This window comes from Taeniopygia guttata, chromosome 2 (genome assembly GCF_048771995.1).
Source record: "Taeniopygia guttata chromosome 2, bTaeGut7.mat, whole genome shotgun sequence".
Classification (NCBI taxonomy): domain Eukaryota; kingdom Metazoa; phylum Chordata; class Aves; order Passeriformes; family Estrildidae; genus Taeniopygia; species Taeniopygia guttata.
Window position 1 is genome coordinate 42,391,751 of NC_133026.1, and position 16,850 is coordinate 42,408,600.

General features: G+C 44.1%; 1 protein-coding gene across 9 annotated transcripts in view; it reads left to right on the top strand.

Annotated features, from left to right (window-relative positions):
* POMGNT2 (protein O-linked mannose N-acetylglucosaminyltransferase 2 (beta 1,4-)) overlaps positions 1-14,919 on the top strand; it is a 31,667-nt gene extending 16,748 nt beyond the window's left edge. For 6 of the 9 annotated variants that reach the window (XM_072925761.1, XM_072925759.1, XM_072925760.1 and 3 more), the window contains one exon: positions 12,605-14,919. In XM_072925761.1, the coding sequence (XP_072781862.1) occupies positions 12,697-14,433 (1,737 nt within the window). In that variant the 5' untranslated portion in view covers positions 12,605-12,696 and the 3' untranslated portion in view covers positions 14,434-14,919. Of the gene's footprint in view, positions 1-4,016; positions 4,169-4,222; positions 4,435-12,604 lie in introns of those variants that run through there. The other 3 variants (XM_004175374.6, XM_030265033.4, XM_030265038.4) reach the window with 3 other exon arrangements.
* Positions 14,920-16,850: the final 1,931 nt, after the last annotated feature.

Consider the following 16,850-nt stretch of genomic DNA (forward strand, 5'->3'; position numbering starts at 1 on the left):
ATAGAAAAAGTGGAAGGTTAGAACAAAGGCAGCTTCAGGCAGCAGTTCTATCATAGAATATTCTGAGTTGGAAGGCACCCATAAAGGCCATCCAAGTCCTGGACCTCGATCCTTGAAGTCCTCCTTAATCCTGCTTGTAAACTGAGATGTTCTTATCAGTTCTGGAACAGCTGCAGCCCACTTGCAAACCAGGTGCATAATCCAGTGAAGGCAGTTAAATTTTTGGACATCTTAAGCCCTTGTCCTTTGGATACTTCTACACAGTTGTTATCTGTTCACCCCTATAGATCTGTCAAAGTTCCTGTTGGTGTTTTGTATTTCTGTTATGTCTCTTCCATACCTTGGCACCCCTGTGATGTTCACCTTCAGGGGTGTTTTTCCTTTCAATATCTGTATTTTGCTGTGATATTAAAATCCTAATTTGCTAAGACATCTGTGAGACTTGCTGGTTATGACTACCCTGTTTGTCTCAACAGACAGAAAAAGAGGCTCTCTTCCTTTTCCTCCAAAATTCCCAGGACAAGTAATTCTGACATGGCCTCCAACTTGAGGCTAAGTTGTGGGTCCAGGAGGAGTTTCCCAGGCATGCAGGAGGCCCCTGAACCTTCTGCACAGCAAGTGCATTGGGAATAGAAGATGGGAGGAAAGTGTGTGGGGAGCAGGGCATGTCAGGCTTGTGGCTACTCCTCCAGCAGCTCCAGAGCAACGTTGACAGAGCTGGTAACTTATTCCTCTCTGTCCTTTACCATGTTTACCCTGACACTTGTGGTCTTGGAGGCCACAGCTTCTGTCTTGAGTCTGAAGCCCATGAATACAACCTTGGAATACACAAGAGGTTTTGATTGTTGGTAGATTTTTGACAGGAAGGTGCTCCCCTATTAATGAATGCTGGTGTGGTGCATCCCACCCAGATCCCATTGACAGGCTCAGTCTTTTTGTCTGTAAAATGGGAGCTGTGTTTCTTCAGGTAAGGTTGTGGCTTAGTATTGAAGTGTCATCTGAGAGAGAGCAGAAGATCTTCCTGCTGTCTGGGCAAAAGCAGTTAATAAATAGCAACTGGGGGAAGGGTGCAGAGCAACCAGGGTGAGGCCTTACCCAGGGATCTCACAGGCAATGTTTTACCCTTGGTTTCTCATGTCAGTCTTGCTGAACATCATTGACTTACCAAACTGCTTTAGGAGCATGAATTATCTCAGATTCCCTTGCAAACACATTGGCACTAATTACATTTGCAGGTGTGCAGTTGGCAAAGCTGTAGGAGAGGGAATTGATTTATCTCTGTCACCCTGCTGACCTGTCATTACTGATGGCCAAATGGGAACTTGAAAGAGCACAAGTGACACCTAACTTGAATCAGAACAGCTACCAAAGCCATCTCCTGCCTTGGGAACTGGCAGGTGACTCTCCCACACCTTTTTTCCCCCCACACACTGCATACAGCTGCAGGAGCAGGCCAGTGTGTCCCTGCAATGTTGCTAGGGTGGTTCCTAATAGGGATGGAGGGGTTTATTAGACTGAGTACTTTAGTGTATGGCAAGTTCAGATAGCAGGCAAGTATATGTTTTATATGTATAAAACATGCTCATATCTGAGAGGAGAATAAATACCTAAGAATTTGTCTGGTTGATGTCAAGACATGTAACCTAAGTGTGTGTGTATGTGTGTCAAATATGTTTGATCATACTCAAACCTTTTTAAACCTAATATTTATTTAAAACTTGCATCCTACATCTCTTAAGCCTGGGAGCATGTCATTCTTGAAGCACTTGAGCAAAGTGGGGTTTGGCCCCTGAGATATTCTTCAGAAAAATACCTTTTATCCTACCAAGGTATATTCTTGCTTAGGAATTTTCAATATTTGGCTGAAGTCCTGGTCCTTTTGGCATGAGTTCTAATTTTAGCTTCTACAGAATCAAAATGTCATCCTCTCTGTGTGAAGTCCCAATCTTGGTGTCCAGAAACCAAATGCTTCCTTTGTGTGCTTTTTGTATTTATTAGTACAAAGACTTTTTTTTGTTAGTTCAGGCATAATTTTTTTTTGTGCTCTCAAACTGAAATGCACTTTTGGTTCAAAAGCACTGCAAGAGGAATAATTTCTTATAGAGAGTCCTTTTGGGACTATAAATAATAAATGCTGTGACTCAGAGTGATGCAGGCACCCCTGCAACATATATGTGCACTGCAAAGATTCAGTAAATAATTATTTACCTGCTCGTTGTCAGCCCTAAACCAAGGGGGATCTATTCAGATTTTCTTGCTAGCTTGATGGGTTTTGTTTGTGCTGTACTGCTTTTTAGGAGTTCTAAAATGTGGTGCTGTTTTGAAGGCTGCAACTTCATGAGGGGTATTAAATAGTCATCAAATTCTTAGTTCTGAGCCAAGATCTCCTATTCAAACCTTACCAGCTTGTAGTAGGTGCTGACTGTGAAGAGCATGGGACTGCCACACTTAGTGCCTTATGGTGCAATAGTAATGGACAGTTATTATTTCACAGTTGCTGGAATTATTAGATTATTGTTCTTCCCCCAGCCCTTAATGATGTAGTTTTGTACTTTGTGGTCTGGCTGATTAACAAACAGGACCCTCTTCAGGACTGGGGTTACACTCTCGATGCATTGTGATAAATTGTACCTAAGAAATCCATTAATATAACTAATTCCAGGGGTAGAGAATAAGCTTATTCATAAATAGAATACCAATCTGTGTATGTTGTCCTTTCTTCTCTAGTAAAATAAAAGTTTGTCTAAGACAAAGAGACCAACATGGTGTGTGTAGGTTATCAGGGGTCCTACTGATAAAGTCACTAACCAAGATCTGTGGGGTCAGTGGAAAGGCTCCTGTTAGCATCAGTGGGAGGTAGGTCATGCTGTGGAGCTTTCTGATGTGCAGAAAACACAAAGTCAACATGTATTTTCTCAAGTGAAGTCAGCCTCAAATCTGAGTCCACTCCTAGAATTACAAAATTCAGAGGAAAAATATCAGACTTGTTCTGCACAAGGCAATATATTTGTATTCAGAGGTGCAACGGGACAATGAGATGGTCTTAAAAAGAGAAGGGTGACTTTGGATTTCCTTAGTCCCAATAGGACAGGCTGAGGGCACTGGATGGGCTCACTTCTCTTTTTTCTTTTTTATTATTTATTTTCCCCAGGCAGATGTGACTGACCAGTCTCTCTCTGAGATCCTCTCAGGACAGGCATAGGCTCATGCTGTAGTTTGAAGTCCACCTTGAGCATGTGGGAGGAGGTATTAGAGAACTTTTCTTCTTTTTCATCCTTCTTATTTTACCTGTTAGGTCTCAAAGGGAAAATCCTCACAGACAGATACTGAACAAGATGAGTCCTGCAAGTATACTATCAACACGTTTGCAAAGCCTCATATGTTTGCTTGTGATCTGCCTGTGATCACTCTGCAGGAGTGTCCCTGCAGGGCTGGGGTCTCACTCCTGTGTTTAATGGTGTGACTTCATGCCATGAGCCTTTTGGAGGGCTTAGATCTGCATGTAGATGCCATTGTGGGACATGAACTGGAAGGGTTCCCACTCAGTTCTATCTGGTTTGCAATCTTCATGAAGCTGCTCAGCCCCCATAGGTTCATGCTCTGCTGTGAAGGTTTGTGTAAGGCACTCACCTCCGTGAGCTTGTGCGCAGTAGGAGAGTCTCTTAAAAGCTCCTGGATAATTTCTGTGCCTTTGTGTTAGGAATTGTTTCCACCATAAAAAAAATAACTTTCGTATGAAAATACCGTTCCCTGGATCTCTGAAGGAGGGCAATCACAGCCCTGTTCAATTCTAAGCCATTTGCTGACCATCACAGCTGGGAAAGAAATTGCTTTCCTGGTGCCAAGGGAATTACTAGAAAGCACGACGAAAGGCTTTCACGTCTTCAAGCAAGGGGCATTTTTTTCCCCTCTCTCCTATTGTTTTCTTCTTTTGTGTGAAGTGTTCGGAGTAGCAGTGGCGTTAATGATCCTCAAAAGCAGGATTTCTAAAATGCGTGTGTCCCCCCTCCCCAAAGCAGTTCGCTGCTTGTCTCCCAAGACATGCTCAGCTCCGTGGAACAGCACGGCGGTGTTTGTTTCAGCGTGGCCGCCCGTCGGGGATTTGCGGGAATACTGCAGCAAATCATCCTGCATGCAAGGCTGACCTCTGGGAGGCTAACAAATTGAGGTGAGCCAGCTGGAGCGATAGGACACTGCCGGCAGACAGAGCATGCTCGGACCTGGGGGAGAGAGGCAGCTCCGGCTGCCGGTGGGGCGCGGGTTACGGCGCCGACAGCTCTTAGGTGGGATTTTGCTTTTTCTTTGTGGTGAGGAAAGAAGAGGACTGGAGAGTGCTCGTTCCCCTGCAAAGCATAGCTTTAAGGTGTCTTCTTTTTTCTTTCTCCTGTGAAAGAGAGGCACCGGATAGCATTTCCTGTTATTTAGCAACACCAGGTATGCGTGCATGTGCTGAAACACTGATCTACCAGTGATAGTACTTCCAAGACTAAAAAGGTTGCAGATGCTCTGAATTCCTGTATTTCCTTGCTGGGTGTCATTGTAAGTGTGCTGTGTTTTGCTGTGCTGATCACATACGGCTCTGAATTCAGTTTTGTTGGCAGTCCTGGTTGCAGTGTACTGAGGAGAGGGGGGAGGTTGGCATGTTTTCGATGATATCTCCTCTCTCCCCCCTTCCTTGCAAGTTCACACTGACTCCCTCCTCTGTGTGTGTGTACATGTGGGGAGGGAGTCAGTAGTTCATTTGTAATCCCACGTCTTTGTAGTCCCTCTTTGTCTGACTAGTGGTTTGCTTTATCATTTTTAAACAAAAGTCTCATAGAGAAACATAGGGAAAACATCTCCGATATGGACTAAATTCTGTAGGTTTGCAGAAATGTATTTCTTGCCCGACACATGCTGTTATGGGATTACTTTTTTTTTTTTTTTTTTACCTTCCCCTAAAAACATGCTAATGTGGAGCTTGTGGTAACCAAGGGGGAATTGTCGCTGTTCTTATTGGCTGCGCTGTGCTCCGAACGATTTTGGCTCCTGCTTAGGATTTGCAGCACACAGGAGCGGTCCTGGGCACCATACTGATGGAAAGCAGGGAGAGCTCAGGCTGTGAATGCTGCTAAGCACCAGTCCCAGTACCCAAATAACACAGGTTATTCCTGTGGAATAACAGGAGAATTCTGCCTGCTGGAGAACGCAGAAAGAAAGGATAGATAAAATACAGAGAATAACAAATGGCAGCTAAAGCCCAGAGGCACAGTTGGAGTGGCTGAAGATCATCTTGTTCAGTACTTTGGGATTTCACATCATATTCTTTTTAATTCAGTTTTGCAGCATTAGTAAATTTTGCCTTCAGCCACCCCTGCTCTGTCTTTGCTTTAGGCAGACCACTAAAGTAAGATAAAACTTCTGCTCTCTTGACACTTTTTTTTTTTCTGACAAAGGTATCTTGTTTGCAGGCTAAAAGCAAGAGACCAGGCAGAACGAGAGGTTTTCTCCTCATATGACAGAGCTGTTAATGGCAATGCAATCAGATAGGTTTCAATAGGATACTCGGGTGAACAAAGATCAGCTGGAATGAGCTTTGCCTGTTAAGCTTTCCCCTCTGTCTTAGCCATGGTTATTTTGAGTTACTTGGGTTTTCATCTTTAGGCTTGGGACTCTCAGAAGGTGAACAAGATTTGAGGGCTGAGAGAAATACCTTTTTGTTTTTCTTTTTTGTCACCTTTTTAGCTCACTTTCCTTACATCTCTCACCTCAAGCTTGTTTATCAAAAATGCATCTTTTTTAAGGGAATTTTCTTGAGATCTGGGATTTTGTATGGGGAAAGAATTTCATACTCCATTATTGATTGAGAACTTGGAAATGCATGTCTTAAAAGCCCAAGAAGTATTCTTTTTAGATTTATACTTTTAGCTCAGCTTTGTGGCTTGCTTCTATGCATTGACTGCTTAGTGTTGGAAATTTTTTTAACCTGTTATTTTGTAGGTCAAGACAGGAGTATCAACAAATATTAAATCAATGGGTGCTAGTCATTGTGAAAGTCAGGTTGGATCTCTTCCTGTCCCAGCTCTCACAGACTCAGAAATTAAATTGCAGAAAACTTGGGTTTTCTATCCATTAGCACAGCTGGGAGGTGTCCTGTAGCCAGCAATCTTCTCCTGTTCATATGGAAGGTACTTTTGCATAGTGACCATTGCACAGAGCCTCAGTCTCCTTGGCTGCAGTCTTGTATAGAAAGATTTACAGTTTTGCTTTCTATTCCTCACTTATGCTGAACCATAAAAACTGAAGATGGACCTAATTTTGATCACAGCTATCTATAGATAAGGTTTTTATAAGACAGGGGTTTTTAAAATATATTGTTATATTTTGATTTTTTTTTCTGAATAAAAAAAATCTCATTCTTCTTGAGACTACGTAGTCTATATATTCTTATTTTTCATGTCCCCTCTTTGTATCAGGCTTCAATAATGATATTTTTATCTTTAACTGCTGGGCTTACCCCCTCTACAAGAATCTGCTCTTTTCCTGTTTAAAAAGTCAGCACTTTTACAGTTGGCTGCTTTTTACAAAGAAAATGTTCCAGTATATCAATCATTCATTGTACCATCGTTTCTTTAATGTGCTATGTACTGTGAAAGATATATGTATCTCATTAAATAAATAGAGTTAATAAGATGATAACAGCTTTTTGGGCTATGGGGATTGACTTGCTTGTAGTTCTGTGGGAATCTGTGACAGAGATGAGAATAAAAGCAAATTCTTGGCTGCTGAATCCCAACTCCCCCTCTTTCCAATTGGGAAAGTTGCCTTCTAGCAACTTCTGTTTTGAGAATGAATGAGGTAGGTATTTAAAATTGCATGTGTTACATACACTGAATCCTTAGCTAAGCCTCTTGCATCAGGGATGGGAGAAAGAACAGAAGACATTTTGCAGGGGGTGGGCAATATGCCATGTTTGCATGCTTTTCTTTTCTTTTCCTGTACTGGTCCTGGAAAGCCAGTTTAGCAAGAGATAGATCTAGGGGTAGGGAGTGCTGATGGGGAGAATGTCCTTGAGGAGGGAATATCTGGTCCTACCCCTCCCACTGTTACCTGCCATAACAAGAAGCCCATTTCTTGCCCATGCAACTCTGCCCTAATTCCTTCGCTGTCCTGTGGCAAGGGCAGCCCCAGTCCACTTCCAGTTGTGTTGGGTTTCTGGAAACTGTGGAGATGGTTCTGTTTGGACGCCCTGCCACCACTGGCAGGCTGTGCACAGGAGCTGACCAGCTGGGCCAAAGCCGAGTTGGTCTTCATGAGGAGGCATTTCCCTCTGTGCACAGAGTGGTGATGCTCTCTGGAAATGTGTCTCTTCATGCTTTTTGGTTTCCCATTTCATGAGGCTTTTTAGCCTGCTGTAGCTATGGGAAGCTGAACATTGGCCTAGGAAATGTTTGGGCAGTTGGTAACAACAGTTCATCAAGGTCTAAACAGACCAAACCAGCACTTCTCATTTTGTTAATACCTGCAGGAATAGGTGAACCCTCTTTAGGCATGCTGGTCACCCTGTTCACCCTTGTTCTCCCTAATCAAGCTCTTGTTTTTTTCCCTTTGGGGGTCTTAGTAGTGTATGTTTGTCTTTTTTGTAGTTGGGATTTTTTGTGTGGATTTTGTAGCTTTTCTCCCTATTTCTTACCTAAATTGCAATTTTTAAAATGGAGAGGAGATTTGGAACACTGTCCATCATATTAATAGCTTTAGTGATTCATCCTACTGTAGCCTCACAATTAAAAAAAGAACAACAGAACTCATCTCCTAAATGAATCCAAACAGATCTTTGTGCCAACTGCCTATTAGTGGAAATTCCTCTCTCATCCCGCCCACTCTGATCTCCTAGGCATTAACAGGAGATAGAGAACAGTGTCTCCATCTATGCTTCCTATGTCCTTACCACTTCCTGAGGATGTTTAATACATCAGATAACCTGTAGCTAACAGGCAGAAGGTGCTGCTGTGTCCAAACTTGCATGAGAGGGTTATGGACGTGCAAGACACTGGAGGGCTCTGCCAGAAGTGTCTGGTGAAGAAACCAGATGAATATTCCTGAAGACTTTACCTGCTGCTCACCAGCACCAGTGCTAGTTAGAGGAGAAGTAGCTGGGCTGTGAGAATGAAACAGTGATGCTTTTGCTAAGTGAATGGGGGTGGAGGAAGAAAATGGGGTAAGCTCTTCATGCCTGTGAACTCTTGGAAAAAGAGTAAAGAAGAGCTGACCAAAAATAGAGTGCCTCCCACAGGCTCTTAGCTGCTGGAGCAGCATCCATTGTGGCTGAGCTGCAAGCCTCAGGATATGTTCTTAATTCCACTGCACAGTCTTGAGCTGTCCCCACAGCAGTATTTTTGTTGAATTCTCCTTGTCTGGCTCTAAGACTGCTGCTTTCTGCCCTGTCAGCATCACTGCCAGGGAAGTCTGCCTCTTCTACATCCCTCACTCTTTCTGCTCCCCTGCAGCCCAGTCTTCTCAGGAGTCCTCAAGGGCACATCCCATCCTCTCCAGTGGGACATCACTGCCCTCTGCCAGCTTGGCAGCAAGAAGCTCTGTGCAGCTTTTACATGCATGTCTCTTCTGGCTTGGCTCTGGTCTATCAGTTGCCGTATCTCCTGGTGCTGAAGGGTGGTACTTTAGCATTCCAAAGCAGAGAGTGAAAAAATGTCACTCCAATCGATTTCTTTGGTAACTGTGTCGTATTACTCACATGGAGCAGAGCCCTGGGTATCCCAGTGTCACTGGGAAGCAAGAGGGTGGATGAACGTGGTAGGGATGGGAAGGAGGCAGGCTGTGGGCAGCTTGGGGGGTGATTGGCCTAGGGCCTGCCCTCTATATAGAAAGAAAGAGCACAGAACTGCTCTTAAGAAAAGTAGCAGTGTGTCTGGCCTGCCACTTCTGCAAGTGCCTTTCAGTTCTTAGGATGTTCTCTGATGACACAGTGGGAGTGGCAACTCTAGACCCATTTCATGAGGGAGATTTAGTAACGAAAGTTTCTTTTATTGTGAAGCAGCTCTCTTCGGGTGGAAAACTAAATGCTTTCACCTGTTCCAGTGTTACCTCTGCCTCCTGGGAAAGTTTCTTATCCCAGGTCTACTGCTGCTGACAGCACTTTGACTGATCTCAGCTTGGGGGACTGAGGAACCAGGGGATATGGAGGGTGATTGCTTGGCTTTACTCCCTCAGTGCAGCCTCTCTTGGGTATGTAAAAGCAAACAGTGAGATTGTTTGTTACTATTTATGCTCTATCATTCCCTGAGGGATCAAAAATTATAGTTCCTGAAGGTCTGTTTTCACTGAAAGTGTCAGATTGAAAAAAAGTGGATGATAAAATGTGGGAAAACAGGCAAAGAATTAAGACAGTTCTCTGAGTACCTGTGAAATTCTCCTTTCATTTCTGCCTGCAACACCCCTTCCTGTCCACATCCCGTTGTTCACTTCCATCAAAAGCAGCTTTCTCTGAAGCAGCATGAACCAGGATTTAGGAGCTGGCAATGAGGAACAGAAATGAAGATGGATTACTTTAGCATTCCTAGCATTTAACATATATTCCTGACACCTGCTAAAGCACATACACTCACTTCATCTAAGTGCAGGGAAGTGAAAGAGCTGCAGTGAGGGAAGAGGTAGAAGAGGGCCTTGCATGTGATTTTTACTAAAAAGCTGAGTTGTTCATTCCTAGCCATTTAGCAGGTATGGCTGTGGCAGAGTCTGAAATGAGAATTGCTAACCTCTAAACATTGGCTGCATCCATCAGGCTGCATCTCTGAAGTGCCTCTTATGCCTTTCCCTTGGGGCTGGAGGGGAGAGAACAAATCAGGGGTGAAACATCTGAACAGGCTGTTTTCAAGGAGACCTGTCTGGCTCAAGGGGTTTGTAATGGTCGGCAGAGCTCCCCACCACCCAAATGCCTGTCAAATGCAGGTGGCAGCAGTGGTGCTTTTATGGACTGTGGGCTTCTTGTGCCTTTGAAACACCCACACATACACACTCACCTTGCCACAATGGAGTAATAGAGAAATCATGGTTTTCCCTCCTCTGCCAAGCTGTTGCAACTTGCATTGACTCTGTTGAACTTGTATGTGCTTTGTTCTGCTGACAGAAGTTAAATTTCATAATGCCTGCGGGCTGGCCTTCCTTTAAGGGTGTGCTTGCTTGTTAAAGGTCTCCTCCATGAACTGATTAGCAGGCTTTGCATGTGGCTGCTGGGGCTCAATCCTTTCCTTGCTGATGCTGTTGAAGTCACTTGAAGCTGTGCTCACAAGATGAGAGGTTTGTAGTGGAGAGGTTATGTACAGAATTGGATGATATCATTATACATTTTCAAAGACACTGAAGAAGTAAAATAAAGCTTTGAAAGTTGGTACCAATAAAATAATTCAGGATCTGTCCCCATCAAAATTTTCTCTTCCTGAAAACTGATTTGACTGCATTAGCAGAACCTGAGTGATGTACTGCTGTCCCCAGTGGGTTTCTCTTCCAGGCTATCCATGGAATAGCCTTGGTTGAGAGTTGCACAGCCATGAGGAGCAGCAGTCACCCCCATTGACAGAGGAGGACAGATTGAGATGTGATGTGATAGCCACCATTTTTCTGTGTGGGATGTCTGTGGCACCTGGGACAAGACGCGGTTAAAATTGCTGTGGTGGAAACAAAGGCTTAGTGTTAGAAAAGAGTTTATCACAGTCCTTTATGCCTCTCTTGATACAGGCTGGCTGAAGAGAGGAGTGAGTACTAAGAATGAGATAGAGAAGCATCTTTGGGGCATGGTTTGTGGAGAGTTGATCCTGCCCTGATAATCAGATGATCACTCTAGGTCCCTTTCCTCTTTTTCGATGGTTGAAATCAAAATAACACATTTTTAATTTGCTGCTTGCTTTTAGGGAGTTTCTAATGAAGCAGTTTTTCAGATCACTTGCCAAAGGAGATCTACGTCATTTCTCTTTCATTTGAGAAACTGAAATTAATTTGTTGCTCAGATCCCCAGAGATCACCTCTTGAGTATGTGTGGCTTGCATGTAATAACATTTGTTTCTTTGGCATTATTCAGACTCCCACACACCTTCAGTTCTTCCTAAGACAGACCCCTCAGGCTGTTGAGATCTTATGAGGTGTAGGAATCCCTTTTGACTTCATTGAGTTCCATGAGTCTCCATTCAATCCCAAGTTGCAGGATCAAGCTTTTAAGTTGCAGTAGCTCTTTTCAAATGGAACTGCTTTGGCAGTAGAAGAGGTGTTTGCTTTGGTCCCAAGTATGCCTGGCTAACTTCCTCCACATTGCCATGTAACAAGTGTCTCAAAATGCTAAAGGATGCTTGGGATGTCAGAACATGTGCTTGAGACATTGCTTTTTTTTTCCCCCGTGGCAAACTTGTACCAAAAGAAATATAAAATTGCTACCTTTAAAAATGGCAGCTAGAAACAATCTAGTGAGGTAAATACTAATCAGAATTTTCCCTTCCTGAAGTTCCCCATGAGTCACAGGGGCAATTATTTACAGCCTGACTAGCAGTGAATCTTGATGCATAATGAAAATTGAAGCCCATAAATTCTGTAGGTGAATCAATATCTCAATTGAAGTTCACAGCTGAAGTTATAATCAATACTCTGATACAAGCCAGTAGTGTTTCTGCATAAAGGAAAACAGCATCAGGCTCTAACAAAAGAGGAATCATGGAGGCTTTGGAGCAGCACAGAAAAGGTTCTCAGGTTGGAATGGGAAAATGCCAACAGTGAAACCCTTAAATGCATTAGCTTATCATTTGTATAAGGGCTGGCTGTGCTGTGCAAACCAGACTCTCACTAAATGAAGGTCTGATTGCTTTAATGACACATCAGTTTCTCTCATAAAGAGCACAGCTCTGCTCTCTTCCATGCCAATATTTCTTTTGGAAGACAATGGCAGTTCCTAGCCTTTGATCCTGGACTGCAGCCAGAGCAACACCCTGGTGACTGGGGATTCTCCCTCAGGGCAGTCTGTAGTGCTGCAAGTCCTTCCCCCACCCCTGGATAAAATGAAATTGAATGTGATGTTCACTAGTTCACATTGCACACTGGAGTGTAGCGAAATCTGTCCTGGCAATACTCCTCGAGCTATTGCTGCCTGCACACTGAAGGTGAGGGCACCGCTGAGTGCTCTCAGCCGTGCAGAGCAGGAGGAGGAGCTGGGGCTCCCAGACCTCTGCAGGTGGCCCAGTGATTGCAGTGCTCCATTTCCTCACACTGTGGAAGTGGTCTGCAAAAAGCAGAGTGATCCAGAGTCCCAGAAAACATACTTTTCTTTCTAACAAATCTTCATACAACTCATCCTTAAAGTCTTTTACATTTTCTTCTTCAAAAGCATAGAAATGAAAATGAGAGAGGAGCCTTCCTGTAGAGCAGCTCCCAGTTCTGTTTGCTTTATATTTTTTTACAGTTTTAGGGAGAACTTTGTCACTTTTTTTGTTCTTTCTCCTCATTCCCTGGAAGGGGAAAAAATTACTGAAAGAAGCCTAAACTCTTTTGAATAGTCTGTAAAATATGATTTATGATGGAGCTGTAAACCTGATGTTTAAAGGATCCTCTCTTGTTTTATTTTCCACAGGTCTTTGCCCTCACCATGTCAAAGAGTGTTAATGATGTGTTCCCTCTCCGTTGCATTCCCCACCTGTCATCCTGCTAGGATCTAACTACAGAATGAACATAGCAGCTGTGTTCAATGCCCTGCTCGTGTCCATCCTCGCTGCCGTGCTGTGGAAGTACATCAGACTGTGCGATCATGCCGCCATGGTGGAGGAGGAGTTGGTCCTCATGCGCCAGTCTCAGGAGCTGTCTGAGGCTCATATTGACTACCACGCAGCTCTGCAGGCCCTGGTGGAGAACGGTACCAGGATGGTGTGCACTGGCAGGATGCACACCGACCGCATCTGCCGCTTTGAGTCCCTCTGCTACTCTACCGAGGCTGAGGAGTTTGTCTACTTTCACAGCAACTCCTCCGTCATGCTGCCCAACCTGGGCTCCCGGAGGTTCCAGCCGGCTCTGCTCGACCTCTCCTCTGTGGAAGATCACAACACCCAGTACTTCAACTTTGTGGAACTGCCAGCTGCTGCGCTGAAGTTTATGCCAAAGCCGGTCTTCGTGCCTGATGTGGCGCTGATTGCCAACAGGTTCAACCCAGACAACCTGATGCACGTCTTTCATGACGACCTCCTCCCCATCTATTACACCATGCAGCAGTTCTCAGACTTAGATCTGGAGGCACGACTCTTCTTCATGGAAGGGTGGAGTGAAGGTGTTCACTTTGACCTCTACAAGTTACTGAGTAACAAGCAGCCGCTCCTCCGGGAGGAGCTTAAAACCCTGGGCCGGCTCCTCTGCTTTACCAAATCCTATGTGGGACTATCCAAAATCACCACCTGGTATCAGTACGGATTTGTCCAGCCACAAGGGCCAAAGGCTAACATCTTGGTTTCTGGTAATGAGATCAGGCAGTTCACCAAATTCATGATGCAGAAACTGAACATCAGCATGGAGGAAAGCTCCAGTGAGGAGTACATTGTAGTCTTCAGTCGAACAATCAACAGACTTATCCTAAATGAGGCAGAACTAATCCTGGCTCTTGCTCAGGAGTTTCAGATGAAAACCATTTCCGTCTCTCTGGAGGAGCATTCGTTTTCTGACATCGTCCGGTTGATCAGCAATGCGTCCATGCTGGTCAGCATGCACGGGGCCCAGTTAGTCATGTCGCTCTTCCTGCCAAGAGGGGCCACCGTGGTGGAGCTCTTCCCATATGCTATCAACCCCGAACACTACACCCCTTACAAAACCCTGGCAACCCTTCCTGGCATGGACCTGCAGTACATTGCCTGGCAGAACACGGACAGGGAAGACACCGTAGCCTACCCGGACAGACCTTGGGATCAGGGTGGGATTGCTCATCTGGACAAAGCTGAGCAGGAGCGCATCATTAAGAGCACGGAGGTGCCGCGGCACCTCTGCTGCCGCAACCCGGAGTGGCTGTTCCGTGCCTACCAGGACACAAAGGTGAACATCCCGTCTCTCATACACGTGATTAGGCAGACTGTGAAGTCTAAGCCCGGACCCAAGAAGCAGAAATGGTCTGGTAGCCTCTACCCTGGCAAAGTGAGGGATGCCAAGTGCCAGGCCTCTGTCCAGGGCACGAGTGAAGCTAAACTTGCTGTGTCCTGGCAGATCCCCTGGAATCTGAGGTATCTCAAGGTCAGAGAAGTAAAATACGAAGTGTGGATACAAGAGCAAGGGGAAAACACTTACATGCCTTATATATTGTCCCATCAGAATCATACATTCTCAGAAAACATTAAGCCCTTCACGATATACCTGGTGTGGATACGCTGCATCTTCAACAAAAATCTTCTGGGACCTTTTGCAGATGTGCTCTTGTGTAGTACATAACCCGCTGCACTACCTGTACAGCTCTAACCTGCTCTCCACTCCATCTGTGGTTTAAAACCTCGTCTTGTAGTTTGTAGAGGGCTGAAGAGGACTAGACTGTACCAGTGCCTAAGTGTCCATTTTATTGCACTCCACATGTATTCTTTCAATGGTATTTATTTCCAGTGAGTGTTTGGGAAAAAAAAAATAAAGACAAACCTCTGTGTTCTTCAAAGTAACTTCCAGAGGTTAAATGACATGCTGAATACATGTAATTGAAAACAGAATGGAAGTGAATTGTGTGTACCTTGGTCGTGATTTAAATTTGCTCCTATTGTGTGGTGACTATTTAAGCACAGCGTTAAAGCGCAGTTAATTCCATGGCAAAGTGGGCAATTCTCATCAGCTTTTTCACTGTGAGTTATATTTTTCCGTAACTCTTGACTGTAACTTTGTGTTCCAGATTTTGTACAAGAGCCTTCATTAAACTGCTGTAAACCTCCTCAATACTTTTCTGCATTTTATTATTTGCCCATTGCTGTGATAAAATGTGTATCTGTAGCTTCCTATGTTTATATTTTGACTGAAGAGAATGACCACAGACTACAGCTTCATGTTTTAAATCAGATTTTAATGCACCCCTATTACAAAAGGTTGTAGTAACAGATAAGAGGTAGAAGGGATGGAGTAGGTAAAATAATTTACTGTGCTTTAGGAGTTTTCATTTTGTGAGTTATGTGCAGGTGTGTGAGAAAGGAGTGGGGTGATTTGGGAGAACTGATGGGGAAGAGATTGCTTTTACAGCAATCTGCTCAAGAAAATCCTTTTTTTTTTTTCTTTGTATTTCATCAGAATAATCGGTTGATAATAGCTACTAATAGGTACATGCTTTGCTGGGGAATAGGAATAGGCAGGTGGTGGCATAGGGAAGCTTTCTGTGCACAGGTGTTCCTGGATGTTGGTGAAAGGAAGCAGTCAGGCAGGAAACAGGTAGATATGCCAGGGAATTGGGCTGGCCAGAGAATGTGGCAGGGATCAGGCTGATGACACTCACACCTCTGTTATTCTAGTGGGGGGAGTAGTTTAGTGTAGACTTAAATTAATTTTCTCTGAGATCAGAGTCTGGCTTCATTGCCAGGCTAACACACTACTTTGGAGATCTGCTTTAGCTGGAGACCCTAAATGGCACTGTCTTTGAAAAATGGCTCTGAGTCACAAGTGAAGTTCTTGAGGAGGGGAAAAGGAAAGGGGCAGGAGTGTGAGAAGTTTCCCTGATAGATATTAGCATCCTCTATAGTTTATAACCAGTGTGGAAGCAAAAGGAAGAGTGCTTTTTTCTCCTTTCCCTCCCAGTCCACACCTTCCTCCCAAGGTCTGGATGGGCATTTGAAGAATAGGATGACTGTCTTGCTTTCTGGGCTGATAGATGAGCATCTCAAGGCGGGATTATAAATATGGGTTCTAAGGAGAGGGGGAGTACAAATGGCTGTATAAATTTGGACAAGAAACAGGATTGAAAAATGAGCAAAATACAGCACAACATCAGACCTTTGGGCAAGTGCTACTTCTACAAATTCATTTTCATTATGTCTTTGTTTTCAAATGTGTTTATGATTTAAAGGAAGGGAAGAAACAGAACACGAGTCCCAAAGTCTGCATTTGCTTTGCAATTTTAACCTTGCCAGCTGATGATTTTTGCCCTGCAATTTTAAAGGGGCATGGGAATATTCCCATTGTCATTTTCTTAGGACAAAATGGGCTTCTTGCTGAAGTGAGTATTCGAGCTGTGCCCCAAAGTCTCCATGTGGCTGCACATGCCACACCATATATGTCAGAGCTGAGGTGAGAAAAATTTCCTAAAGGATGTCAGTGAAAGCAAGATGTTCAGGGAAGCCTCCAGGACCTGTAGCTCCCCAGGAATTTGCTGGCTGATGAGCACCCACTCACAAAAGGGTTTAGCAGCAGTCCTGCATCCCCACATGCATTCAAGCTGAAGGCCAAGCCATCCTCCTGGCTAGTGGCCATCCTGCTGACTCTTGCAAAGGTGGTATTGTTGGTACCCTATTTGGTAGTGAATGAGTCTTCAGACATCTTAAATTTAGTCAGCATTCATTTTGTATCAGTTCTCAAAAATAATTTTCTTTGAGTGTGTGAGCTGCCTTGCTCTCCTAACCATTGTTCATCCTCAGCAGGATATTGATCTGCTTGTTGCCTTCCTGCCTGCTTTTCTCCATGCCTTTTGTAGTAATCCTATGCCTGTAATTTGTAGATCATCCCATTTCACTTAAAATTAGTTCCATATGATTGCAGATTTTATAACATTTGCAGATTGGTTACAGCACATTAACTATTTTCTTCTCATATCCTAATGACTAATCAACAAAATTGGCTACAGAGCAATGAAGTATCATATATGTGGGTTTCTGTGCTCTTTACTC